This window comes from Gigantopelta aegis, chromosome 6, assembly GCF_016097555.1.
Source record: "Gigantopelta aegis isolate Gae_Host chromosome 6, Gae_host_genome, whole genome shotgun sequence".
NCBI lineage: Eukaryota > Metazoa > Mollusca > Gastropoda > Neomphalida > Peltospiridae > Gigantopelta > Gigantopelta aegis.
Genome location: NC_054704.1, coordinates 11,564,634 through 11,579,517, shown reverse-complemented (window position 1 = coordinate 11,579,517; position 14,884 = coordinate 11,564,634). Strand labels below are relative to the sequence as shown.

Here is a 14,884-nt window from a genome sequence, read left to right as displayed (position 1 = left end):
GTTGGGTGGTGTTTTGGTAGTGCACTTTAAAAAAATTTGTTCAAATAAATATCTTTATCTGTTCATTATTAGTACACTACTAAATCTAACTATTCTGATATCTATCCTAATAAGTACACTCATTTAATAAGTAAAAACTCCACCAGAAAGCCATAGTTTATAATATGTTGAGGTGTTGTTGACTATTTCTTTGCTTTCTGCTTGTAGACGTGTTCAGCACCTGATGGGCAACATTGCCATGCGACGAACGAAGACGCAGATGGTGGATGGCAAACCGCTGATCAGTCTACCGGACAAGACGATAGCCATAGAGCACATCACACTGTCCAAGGAGGAGCGAGACATCTACACAGCCATGCAGAGTGAGGGCAGGATTATCATCAACAGGTGTGTGCAGGGCATAAAATTTGGCATGTGTGATTTTGTTGTTCGTCTGTCGGTTATGCAAAACCAATATCAACATAAATGACAGATCGTTTGTGTAAAAGCTATAATCATTTGTCGGAAAATCTTTAAAAAAATTATCACTGTTTTTGGAAGAAAATAAGGCTTCGTTACTGATGTGAGAAAGATACTGCAAAACCAATATCAACATAAACGACGTTCGTGCAAAAGCTGTAATCCTTCGTTAGAAAATCCAAACAAACGTGTTTTAGCTGCGTGCAGTGGGAAATCTCTGACCTAGATGTACGTCATATGTGCTTGATGGTAATGTTCTAAACAGCTATTTCCTTCACGACCACCGAATATTTTCATTAAAAAATATTACTTGCGTTATCATGCCACCGACATATTTACAATTTATGGAAGTTTTCTGAAATTCTCAGTCCTGACGTTATGATATTCGGTGTGTGAAGCACGTCACAGAACCTTTATGGGTAGTTTCATAGAAGATTATATTATATACCGATGCAATTTAATGAAACTAATGAAAACAAAATGTTAATTTCAACGGGTGTCATGAAAATCTCTCTAACAGCTATTTCAAGCCAATCAGAATAAGTCGTCTGATTGTGAATTCTCCATGTAGTTCGACACTTCTATAGCTTCTTTCAGACTGAATTGGGTGTATTAATAGTGAACGCGATGGCATTCTAACAACTATTACCTACTGTTAGTGTCGGACAAAATCATCACTAATATTAACTTTGCATACCAATACATAGCCTTATCTGGCTCATCTGAAGGTACCTGTGCAGCTACTGTTCGATTGATTTAGTTTAACACCAAGTTTGCCTGTCACAAGAGCATTGCACCATATACAACTTGCACCACGGTGTGCCACAGTCATGGGAAAATTGTTACTATGAATAGCATTTTACAGAATTTCTCATTTCTAACGAATCAAAACTGACGTTAATAAATTTGAAAAAAATTATATCAAGCTTTTAAAATGTTTGACAAATAGGTCTACAGATCAATATTATACTTGTTTAATATTGATATGCAATATTTCTAATGCCTTAAATATATAAAATAAAAAATAAAATTTCACCCACCCACCCTTCAAAAATATTTGTAATGAAAATCTAGCATTTACTTTATAATGGCCATAAATACATTTTAATTGGAAGCCTTTCATTTGTTATTCTAAATGTGTTAAGTACATACAGCAGTGTTTTCCCTAAATATAACAAGGCATGGTAGACTAAACACTTTTGGGGCATTTTCACCATTTTCAGGTTGTTGTTTGTTTTGTTTTTTACTGTAAACAAAAAATTAAATGAATGTAATTAATGTGCTTGCTTTTATAAATGAATGGTAAAATACATAACAGGCTTATGTTGTTAATTAATAGTAAATTTTCTGGGTGTTTTATTCAGGCAATTTTAGAATTAATTATTGAAAAAGGCTTGTTTAATCTAAGGGCAGCATGGCACTGATTAAGGCAAGATGGTGCTGGACTATTGAGGTGTGGAGCCACACCATGCTAAAACAAACTAGGAAAAACACTATATCTCCCACCCTCAGCATTTCTCTTAGCAGGCCAGTCTGATGTGATTTTGACAGTATGTAATAGTTATTTAATTCTCTTTCTTGCAGATACTTCCAACAAGGAACTCTTCTTCACCACTACGGCCAGGTGTTGGCCATTCTGATGCGACTCCGACAGCTTTGTTGTCATCCTCTACTTGTCGCCAAGGCTGCTGCTGCTGTTGCTGACACTATGAGTAGGTCATCACTGAGTACATCACATACCTGATGTCAAGATAAATATATCGTAGAAGCCAATTTGCTTACCTTCAATTGGTGGTCATAGGCATTAAAATAAGCATAGTCTCTTGTAACTCAGTACATCATTAATTGATATCAAGATCAGATATCTTTTTCTTAGAAGACATTTTGCATACCTTGAATTGCTTTCCAGCAATTTGTCCTTAATCAAGTTAAAACATAGTGATTATTTGTGACATCCATACATCCACTAATACACTGGTTATAAAGAATAATATATGAGTACCCACTGGAGTGGTTGCCAAAGGTATCTGACGAGTGAAAGTGAGTTAGATACTTTTGAAAACCCACATGGGCATGTCTATTATTCCAGGCCTGGAAATAATATTTAGTTCTTGTATTTTATGACACTGGGCTATTATTTTTGAACGGGTCTCATTGTACATTAATTCATTTTGTCCAGTCATTCATCATTCTGTGGAACTGTAAAGGATTACTCTGTTTCAGCTCAAACTAACTGCAAAAGGAATTTTTATGAGCAACGTCCAAATGTATTTCTACAGCCCTGCAATCATGTGTAATCTTTGCTTAAATTTTCTCCATTTACTAAACTTTAGTCAAAGGTCACAGTCACTGTAGCTAGAGTAAAGTACACTTTGAATGAAGATGCTTAGCATGAACTAACTGATCGTAAAGTCTTGTTTTATCTCCCTATACATTAATAACCAACTTATACAAATGTGTACAACGAACTACTGCTATAACGAACTATCTATCATGGTCCCTTGCAGTTCGATATAAGAATACTTTACCGTAGTTATATAAAAAATAACTGTTTTTGCACAGATGCAATGGAAGAAAGTGTCAGCTCTGGTCTTGATGAGGAGAAGAAGCAGAAGTTGATAGCGAGCCTGCTCGAGGTTTTGAACTCGGGGTCTGACGAGGAGTGTTCCGTGTGTCTCGAGAGTCTCCGGTTCCCCGTTATCACATCGTGTGCCCATGTCTACTGTCGACCCTGCATCCAAGCCGTCATCAACAACGAAAAGGTTGGTGGAAAGAAAAGGAATGTTTTTTCAATGACACCTCAGCATGTTTTAAATTTGGTATATAAATTCATAAACAATGAAAATGGTTTAGACAGTGATGGCCTTTAGAAAATAAATGTTGCTAGCAGGGCTCGAAACTCTCCCAAAACAAATATCTGGGCCACTAAAATTTCATTTGCAGTGTCCCAAACTTGTTTTAGGTTGCCCAAACACGAAATATTCATATTTCAGGTTTTAAGCGAAATATTTAAGTAAGCATATGAAATGTACTTCAATAAAAGAATATTGATTTGAAGAACCACTTCTACATACCAACAAACATGATATTTTAAAATTCAATAAATTAAGTGATGACGACGCAAACAAATTAGAAGGCGAAATAACATATTCGGAAGTATTAACATATTTAAAAGGTATGAAAAATGAAAAAAGCCCAGGTTTGGATGGCTTTTCGACGGAATTCTTTAAATTTTTCAGGATAGATCTGGATCATTTCATAGTTCGATCTATTAACTATAGTTATTATGTTAAAGAGATGTCTAACGTCCAAAAGTTAGGTATAATTACATGTATCCCAAAAGCAAATAAACCAAAAGAATATCTTAAAAATTGGAGACCCTTAACATTATTAAACTGTATTTACAAAATGGCATCAGGTTGTATCGCTAACAGAATAAAACAGATATTAGATTTAATAATAGATAAAGACCAAACTGGTTTCATAAAAGGAAGATACATTGGAGAAAATATAAGACTAATATATGATATTATGCAGCATACCGAAACGCACAACATTCCTGGCCTACTGTTATTAATAGACTTTGAAAAAGCTTTTGATTCTATATTATGGCCATTCGTAGACCAAGTACTTGATATTTTTAATTTTAAACCATTTGTTAAAAACTGGATTAAAACGTTTTATAACGTTTTATAATAAGTCCTTTTCTAGGGTAATACAAAATGGATTCTTATCCGAACCACTTCTGTTAGAAAGGGGCTGCAGGCAGGGCGACCCGTTGTCGCCATATATCTTGATAATATGTGCTGAAATCCTTGCAATTATTATTAGAAATAATCCAACTATTAAAGGCATAAATATAGATGGTGAGGAATATCTAATATCGCAATACGCAGATGATACAAGTTTTATTTTAGATGGATCCCTTGAGTCCCTGTACAGTACACTTACGGTATTAGATTATTATGAACATATTTCAAGTCAAAAGCTATCTGGATAGGCAGTAAAAAGTTTTCTAAAGATGTTTATCACCATACACGATGGAAGTTAGAATGGGGCTCTCAATTCAGTTTACTTGGTATCAACTTTCCTGTGAACTTGGAAAATATTAATGAACTTAATTTTAACCCTAAGCTACTAGAAATTAAAAATTCATTGAAAAGATGGTCTATAAGAAAATTAACAGTCTTAGGTAGAATAACAGTTCTTAAAACATTAATAATACCAATTATTACACATCTTCTAATATCATTACCGAACCCAAGAGAAATGTTCTTAAAAACTCTAAACACACTATTTTTTAAATTTATTTGGCAGAATAAACCTGAAAAGTTAAAACGGGATCTAATAACTCAAGACTATAAAGTAGGAGGACTCAAAATGTTAAATGTAAGTAACTTCATGATCGCTTTAAAAAGTTCGTGGATACGAAGATTGTTTGTAAGTAATTCAAAGTGGGTTTATCTCTTTAAGTCTGTTACAAACGTATCAACAGATGAATTAATAATACATGGAGATTATTTCATTACGGGAAAAGCCACCCAAATTCTAAATAAGTTTTGGAGAGATACATTACTTTGTTGGGTAAAGATAGAAAATAAACATAATCCTGAAAGTGTAAACGATATTTTATGTACGAACATCTGGCATAATAGTGAAATACTTATAGATCGAAAACCATTTATATATAAAAATTATGCCAGCAAAGGCATTATTTTCATAAGTGACATATTCGATGAACAAGGTGATATTTTGTCTTATGGTAAATTTATAAATATATATCATACAACAACAAATTTCTTGTACTATGTTTCACTGGTAAAAAGCAGTAAAAATCATACCTTAAAAATTTGGATACTTTGAAAGATGATAGTTTCACAACAATAAATAAACCCATTCTTCCATTTAAACTAAAACTATTGTTAAAAAGCTGACGAGGATGTAAAGATATGTACGATATAATAAACTTCAAATCAGTAATGCCAAAATCACAAATTAAATACACGAATCAAGGATTTATTTTTACACCAAGTGATTGGGAACAGTACTATTTGCTACCTTTCCAATGCGTGAACGATTCAACATTATTATGGTTCCAATACAAATTATTTCAAAGAATTTTAGCTACTAATACATTTTTACATATGATTCGCTACATCAATTCGAATATGTGCAATTTATGTAGTAATTATCCTGAAACCATATCACATTTATTTGTAGAGTGTAATATAATTACTTTTAATAAAAATAATATCATGTTTGGTTTCATAAATACAGTCAACTCCACTTATTTGCACATCGGTTTATAGCATAATTCGGTTAATCGACTATTTTCACCCAACACGGAACCATTTGCCCTTATAACACTACAAAACATCCGGTTAATTGCACAGACTACAGGCTATATATCGGTTATTTGCACATATAAATAACGATTTTTTTTTTTTGGGTGCTAAATTAATGTCACAAATGACTGAGAATGTCTATCAAACTTTGGCAAAAAAACTCAAATAAATCACCGATTAATCTGTTTTGTTTGAGCTCACTGTGTGGTAAGCCGACTGTAAGTGTAATCGCTGTTTACAGAGTCGACGTGTGACATGCAAATGAGATGGTGTGCACGTTACTACTGGTGAATCACAATACCCGACTACAAGATTTAAGAATGACATAATTAAGTTGAATAAACCTAAGACCTAATGTTTTGTTTGCAATATATTGCTGTTAATCAGAGGCCATCTCAATAACAAGTAACTCTCCGACTATTATTTTTAGAAGTACCGCCTGTGCGCTTGTACGCATGCGCACTCAACTATTGAGGCCCTATTTGATTGACGTGTTCAGGGCAATCATTGTTCTGTATCAATTATTACGTTATGTTGAGAAGCCTTGTTAATAATTAAAAGATTACAGATCAATCGTCCTAGGCGGTTATGTTTTTAATAAATGTGACCGAGAAAGGGTTGTTGTTCACTTATTCATTAGATGCAGTGTACGCTATATCTGTTAAACGCAAAAGAAATGATTTATCACTTGCTTCCCGGAAAATGTAGCGGAAAAAAAAAGACTGGTGGGGGAGGTCGTCAAAAAAACAAACATAACAAAGACCGTTATTTATGGATCGTCCCTAAGTTTCTGCTATATTGTTAGACACCAATCAGTCGGACCTCACCATGAAGGTCAGTCAATTGTGTTAGACCGGTCATGCATGCAATGCTGGAACTGATAACGACTCACTAGCCGAGCTTAACTTTAATTGCTTAACAATAGCAAAGTCATTATTTGGGGATCACAAATAATACCAAAGCTTGCCGTATCTTTTGGGATGGAAAGAACACCATACCAGCAAATGCATACAAGTTCACGTAATTCTATTCGGTCAATCAACAGCCCGGTAATTCCGGAAACTGACATCATTTTGTAAACACGTGCACCGATGAAACGTGAACTTTTTGATGGTTCTGTTGTTTCAAGTTTATCTCATTAACTACATGGCTAATACACTTTGTTTACACTAGTGGATGGTCAGTGGTTTTTTTTTTAATGCACAAAGTTTGTGTTTTTAGAAAACGACGCCAGTTTGTGTTTTTAGAAAACGACGCCAGTTTGTGTTTTTAGAAAACGACGCCCAGTGACGGACGTTGTTGGTTTTTTAGAAAATGATTTCTGGTCTGGCAGATTAAAACAAAAACGCCATGCTAATTATATATATCGATAGATATATTTTTTTACATTTATATATATCCAACTGTATGTGACATGTGTTAACTGTAATAGTTCCGGTATGAAGTACCGCATTATGCTAGACTGTCTCCCATGCCACTTTGTAGTTGGATGGCTGTTACAAAGTGAAAGTCGGTACTCTATCGGTTAATCGACTAACCCGGTTAATTGCACAAAATCGAGCAGCACCGAGGGTATGCAAATAAGCGGGTTTGACTGTAATGAAAAAGATAACTTTCTTAATTGGCTAATTATTAATATAAAATACTATATTTACTGTACAAAAATACAGAAAAAATGCTTAGAAATCACTGCCATTAAAAACATATTGCATAAAAAATTTGAAATAGAAAGATATATTCTATTTAAAAAATGCAATTATGAAAAATTTATTAAAGAATGGTCCCCATGGCTCAACCTCTTTAATGAGTGAGTGACAGTAATATAGATATAACTAATATTAAGAAAATATAATGTATACATATATACATGTAGCAATAAATATTGTGATTGATTTAGTGCGTGGCCTGTTTGGAGATCGCAGAGTTTCATGTCTTATTTAATTCAAAACAACTTCTTTCCTTCTTCTTATGCCATCTATATCTGTCTTGTATTTTTCTTCTTCTTCTTCTTCTTCTTCTTCTTCTTCTTCTAAATCCTTTTCTGATTCTCATCCTTATTCGATATTTTCTCTGTTCCGGTTTAAATCTCGGATCATAACAATAGTTATATTATAGATCACTGTCCATGTGCATCTGTATGCATGAATTGAACTTCAGCCTGAATCAGTTTCTATTAGCTTTTGTTATTTTTAACAGTTTGTTGCTGCTTAGATCATGGATACAAATGTAAAGCAGTGAGTCGGGGCTCCCAACCCGACACTGCTATATGATCTTGAAATGAAAAATTAAAAGAAAACTTGACTTGAGCAAATTATTTACTTATTTTGTACAAACTGGGCTACATAATTGTTGTTCACATGTTAGCAAAGTGTTGTTCATGTGTTCAGTGTTTATATAAGTATTTCTAAGAAATAGATACAAACGAAGTGGGGGTAACGTTCTCCTTATCCTAACAGAACCTAATTTCATTTGCGCTAGACCGGACTGAAAAACAACGTAAACTTTCTTGGCATGGTTGCTTTTTTGCTTTGCTTCTTGCAGTGTTTAAGATAATTTCATCCGGCAGAGGACATCATGATCGTAATTTTACTCATAAATGGTAACAATTCATTTCATTAGTCTGTTCAATAGGCACCAAATTAACTGGCCAATTAAAAGCCCTAATTAAAACGAGATTTAAAAAACCCCAACAAATCGAAACACAACGAAGCAGATGACAAAAACTAAAACAGCATTTGAGAATGTTCGGATTTGATAGCGTATTCGACCGAGATGTTCCGAATGGTTACAAACTAGATCAGAATTTCTTTGTTTTATAAAAACTATACCTAACTGCATTTGGTCTACAACTTCCATGTTTATAATTTAAATGAATGTTGATAAATTATGGTAAGCCAATACGTTCAGTTTTGCGAACCAAAATGTCATACAAATGTTAATAGTGGCTCATATATTACAGAGAGAAGATTGCCTAAATAATATTATTTAGGCGACTAATGCCATTTTAAAAAAAATATTTAAGTCGCCCAAATGGGACTTTGCTAGCGGTTTAGTGATATACTAAAACAACCCAATTTAAAAGTGTTAACAAATTTCTTCTTTGTTTTCTATGAATAGTATTAAAAAATTAACTCCTGCAGTTGTAAGTAGTTTCTTGGACCTCTAAGCAGTACTCGCTCCAGCCAGTGCACCACCACTGGTACACCAAAGGTTGTGGTATGTACTATCCTGTCAATGGGATGGTGCATATAAAAGATCCCTTGCTGCTAATCGAAAAGAGTAGTCCATGAAGTTGCGACAGCGGGGTTTCCTCACTCGGTATCTGTGTGGTCCTTAACCATATATTTGACGCCATATAACCATAAATAAAATGTGTTGAGTGCATTGTTAAATAAAACCATTTCTTTTCCTTTCTAAGCAGTACCTATATAGAGAAATGCATCCCTTTTTGTTAATTACAGCCTAGTGTGCAATAAAACCAGAGGAGTTCTTGGTTTAAAAAGACACATTTTAATTTCAATTTTTCAGTAGGAGCTTTTTAACAAAAATATTGGAGCATTAAAAATTTTGATATTAGTCTGTGTCACCAGGTAACTTAAATCTCTGATTAATGTCATTGGTATTGCAGAGAAAATAAGAAACCACTGTCAGTCAATGATAGATACACGATACCTATGCTTGTGTATCAATTCGTATTTTGACAATGTATCTATTCCTATTTTAATTTCTTATCGATTTACCAACACCAATATGTACTGAGACGAATGTATTGACAAGTTATTTCCTTCAAGGAAAAACAGTGAAGTGGACAGAATATGTACCTGCTTATGTCAGTATGTCTATGACGTGGTGTTTCCACATTAAAACTGTATTTAATCAGTGTGTTGCTTTTATCATCATTATTTATTAAATTATTTCATTGAAGCTTCAACTTCTTGTTTTACTGGGAAAAAATGTCGAATCAAGTAATGTGATACATATCCTACCGCGTGTTATGTATCATGATACTTATATATATGAGGTAGGTGTATCGTGACACCCCTAGTCGCTAATAAGTTTACCTATTTTTGTTTTTTTACAGCCAAATTCTAAATGTCCACTTTGTCGGGGAAATATAGCAGAGGATGAACTAATTGAGGTGTCCCCAGAAGAGATGAACAAAAATGATGAGGAGCCCATTGTCACACCAAACAACTGGCAGTCAAGTGCCAAGGTAATCGAATAAATCAACAGTAATATTCATTCTCTAAGTCTTAAATTAGAATGAAAAATAATATTAATTGTTAATGGTCCCACTTTCTTATTCCATTGTTAGTCGAGTGTTTTGATTTTCCACAAATAGTGCAGGAATCATTAGTCTTGTTCATCCCATCTAAACATGTTACACTTCTGTCTATCTGTTTTCCAATCAGAATTTTCTTGGTCAAATTACCATAGAACCTACTGAACTTTATTTTTCTAAGTCCTCCCATGGTTTTTAGAGAATAAATGTTTTTACAGAATATTGTGTTACAAAATGACAGCATTTTGGAGTATTTATGTTAAATTTTTGAAGTTGATGACAGTTGATCATATGGAGGGGAGTATTTATCATTATTACTCTGTCAGGTGGCCCTATCACATTTCCCCCACTTTTGCATACTTTGTTTAAAAAAAAAAAAAATTGAAGGTTGTGTTTAAAGAAAATTATGGCCCACTCCAAGCATGTGATAAATTCCTCTTACTATATCGTACTTGAGCGGGTGCACCTGTGTCCATAGATACCTTAAAGTATCTTACAAGATGTTCCTAAAAGTCAAGACTGACAAGTGTACTAAGATTAGCTTTATTTTATTGCAGGTAGATGCTCTGATGAAATCACTGGTCAAACTGCGGGAGGAAGACGCTGGCATAAAGAGCATCGTAGTGTCTCAGTTCACCTCACTGCTTACACTGCTGGAAATACCTTTAAAGTAATGTTTAAAACAATATTGACAGTAATATAGGTGGTTCCTTCTTTGTTGTTATGCTATATTGATAGGATGCCCTTGTCAGTTTGTACCGATTTTCTCTTGTTGCTACAATACATTGATTGTATTAAACAGTAGTTGATTCACAGTAGAATGGGTTGTTCTTTTGTTGTTGCTGTAGTACATTAATAATTCTTAAATTGTAGAACGTCTTCCATGAACAAGTCCATAATAGTAACATCCATATTTAGTTCATTGTTCTTAATAGATAATTCTGAATATTAAGTACATCCTTGAAATATTCTTCTGTTTTTGATTTGAATATCAATAACTACAGAGTATAAACCATTGATTCTTTTCAGACTGAATGGCTTTAGTTTTGTTCGACTTGACGGCGGGATGTCTGCGCGAGCCCGAGAGGAATCGATTGAAGAGTTCATGGACATGTCACCTGGTACTCCCACAATCTTTCTTCTGTCGCTGAAAGCAGGCGGTGTCGGCATCAACCTGACAGCTGCGTCTAGAGTGTTCCTGATGGACCCTGTAAGTTTGGGGTGGGGGGTGGGTGGGTGTCTTTTTTTTGGTTGTCGATATAACAACTGCATATAATTCAACATATTTATTGATGCTCTAAGCATAGTGATGTTCTGATCAATCATGTTCATTAAGCATTGCTTGCTTGATCGGTTTACCAATTAATTGTATCTCATGTATAAAGTTTGTTATTGACCTGTGTTGTGTGTCTTCATTTTCTATTCTTCTTTTTCTTTGTTTTTGTTGTCAATTTAGCCACCTCATCCTCAGTCCTCTCTAGTATCCACTTTAAAAGGCTTATTTAAAATTGAAATTGGAGATGTAATTGGATAATAAAACAGACTGAAATATGTTAATTGTTGTTATTCAGTGTTAATCCAGTATTTTTATGTTTAGGCATGGAACCCAGCAACTGAAGAACAGTGTTTTGACCGCTGCCACAGACTTGGTCAAACAAGAAATGTCATCATCACAAAGGTATATTCAAAGCTGATTTTGTTTTATCAGTCAGGTTTTACTTAATGTTGACAGACAAAAGACAATTGTTTATGACGAGTATATGGCATCATGGTCCACAAATGACAAAAACCTGCCATATCTAAAGCCAAATTTAGGGTTTATACAGATCATGGGAATCCTGGAAAGTCATTTGGGTCATCAATTGTTATTGACTGATTTAAAAATATATATATTTACAACAAAAATGTCAAGAAGAAGTTGGCAAATGTGTCGGAACATTGTTTTGTTATCATGAATGATAAAAGTATATTAAAAGATTTTGTAAAAAAATAAAAAAAATAAAATAAAAACGAAAGAAAACTTTCAGAATTAATAAAGTTTCCTTGAGAACAAAAAAACTCATGAAACTTATTGTCGTACATAAAGAGATTTCTTATTAGGCTGTAAAGCCTGCTTACCAATCGTATGTTTGAAAAAAACAAAAAACAAAATTAAACCAAAAGTGAGTATATTGGGTTTTTTTTCTTTGTGTCCAGTTTTTGGTTGAAGATTCTGTCGAGGAGAGAATGATGGAGCTTCAAGAGAAGAAGCGTCAGTTGATGCAAGGAGCGTTTGGCAAGAAGCAGACCGCCGAGCAGAGACGAGCCCAGAGAATCACGGATATCAAGACACTCGTTAACTTGTAGGACAAACAGGGAATACACATGGGACCAATATGTTAACCCTTATCCTGCCGCATTCTTTTTGCTAAATTTAAAGAATTTTCACCTGTTCTACATTTCTAGTAATTTTATTCAAATCCATGGGCATTTTAACATGAAATTACACCCATATATACCATAATGATCCACCTATGTAATGATAGCATTTTGTAGATGGTTATTTTATTTATGTTACCATGGCAACAGCTGCAAATTTCAATATACAATTTTTTCATTAATAATTAAGAAAACATGAATAAAACACTACTATTTTTTTTGTATTTAAGTGTATGCTGTGATTTATTAAGCATAGTGATTGATTTAAAGAAAAAATTAAGCAGAGTGCCATTTTTTTCAGAATAATAGGGTGCAATGCACATACTGTCGTCAATGCTTTTTTGTAAATTATGAAGATAATGTCCAACATTAACTAATATACATTTTTAGTAATATTATTAAAATCAGCTGACATTTCAGCATGAAATTACACACATATATACTAAGAATATCCATCTACGTAACACTAACATTTTATAGTCAGTTATATTATTTATGTTACCATGGCAACAGCTGCAAATTTCAATATACCCTATTTTCATTAATAATTATGAAAACTTTAATTAAAAACTAATATTTTTGTTTTAATTTAAGTCTATGCTGTGATTTATTAACCATACTGCTTGATGTAAAGAAAAAATTAAGTTGACAACCACGTTTTTTCTGAAAAATAGGGTCAGATGTGCATTCGGCTATCAACACATTTTTGTAAATTATGAACATAATTTCCAACATTAACTATTATACATTTCTGGTAATATTATTAAAATCAGTTGACATTTAAGCATGAAATTACACACATATATACTAAGAATATCCACATATGTAAGGCTAACATTTTATAGTCAGTTATATTATTTGTTACCATGGCAACACCTGCAAATTTCAATATACCATATTTTCATTAATAATTATGAATATTTTAATTAATTTTTTTTTTTTTTAAATTTAAGTCTATGCTGTGATTTATTAACGAAAAAGATGTAAAGAAAAAATTAAGTCGACAACCGCGGTTTGTCCGAAAAATAGGGTCAGATGCGCATTCGGCTATCATCGCATTTTTGTAAATTATGAATATGATTTCCAGCATTAACTATTATACATTTCTGGTAATATTATTAAAATCAGTTGACATTTCAGCATGAAATTACACACATATATACTAAGAATATCCACCTACGTAATGCTAACATTTTATAATCAGTTATATTATTTATGTTACCATGGCAACAGCTGCAAATTTCAATATACCCTATTTTCATTAATAATTATGAAAACTTTAATTAAAAACTAATATTTTTGTTTTAATTTAAGTCTATGCTGTGATTTATTAACCATACTGCTTGATGTAAAGAAAAAATTAAGTTGACAACCACGTTGTTTCTGAAAAATAGGGTCAGATGCGCATTCGGCTATCAACACATTTTTGTAAATTATGAACATAATTTCCAACATTAACTATTATACATTTCTGGTAATATTATTAAAATCAGTTGACATTTCAGCATGAAATTACACACATATATACTAAGAATATCCACCTACGTAAGGCTAACATTTTATAGTCAGTTATATCAGAGTTCGACAAATCCTCTAGCCCGACGCCCATGGCTAGTGGTTTTTAAGTTCGGGCTAGTGAGAAACGCAAAACCACTAGCCCCTGCGGGCTAGTGGTTTCCCCCCTCCTCTCGTCATAAATTTGATTGTGACGTTTGTCATCGAATAATATCAACAACGCAATGAGTATATAATAATAATCCACTTGAGCTAGGTCTGCAAACTGCAGTAACATGCTATCTCTACATCGTCACAGTTACAGCATGCATTGTTTACCTTTCCCTTTCAAGTTTCTGGCACAGGAAATAAAGTCTAATGACATGCGTGTTTTGATTGGTTAGACACGTCACGTGGTCGTTAATCTCGCACATGTTTTAGGCTAAGAACTTGGAAATCACCAATTGCGACGACTTTAATGGTAACCGCATATGCAATGACTCGGCTTGGCCTATTACGTGTATCGGTTTGGATAAAACGTCGCAGCTGCTGATAAAAGATAATACCTTTTTCGTTCATCAATTAACAACGGATTAGATGTCGCCGTTGTATTCTTTTGATATCAGTCTGACACGGAATAATGCCCTGTATTTGGCATCACCGTTCCTGGCGACACTGTCGTACCCTCATTTAAATTTAATTATTTTGATAGTGTTTTTAGATACCAACCAAGAGTTTGCTCAATTATTTTTCCGGGGGGGGGGGGGGGGGGGGGGGGGGGGGGGGGGGGGGGGCAAAAACAAAAACGGGACAATGACGATGGATCACACTTGACAAAAGACAAAACGTACGACACGACAAAAAACTGAAAGTTACAACATGATTT

General features: G+C 33.7%; 1 protein-coding gene across 1 annotated transcript in view; it reads left to right on the top strand.

The window, feature by feature from the left end:
* The window catches only part of LOC121374370 (helicase-like transcription factor), a 32,728-nt gene extending 20,153 nt beyond the window's left edge, over positions 1–12,575 (top strand). The window contains exons 18-25 of the mRNA XM_041501472.1: positions 208–387; positions 2,044–2,171; positions 3,022–3,221; positions 9,886–10,017; positions 10,644–10,756; positions 11,116–11,296; positions 11,684–11,764; positions 12,283–12,575. Of these exons, the coding sequence (XP_041357406.1) occupies positions 208–387; positions 2,044–2,171; positions 3,022–3,221; positions 9,886–10,017; positions 10,644–10,756; positions 11,116–11,296; positions 11,684–11,764; positions 12,283–12,432 (1,165 nt within the window). The 3' untranslated portion in view covers positions 12,433–12,575. The remainder of the gene's footprint in view (positions 1–207; positions 388–2,043; positions 2,172–3,021; positions 3,222–9,885; positions 10,018–10,643; positions 10,757–11,115; positions 11,297–11,683; positions 11,765–12,282) is intronic.
* The last annotated feature ends 2,309 nt before the right edge of the window (positions 12,576–14,884 follow it).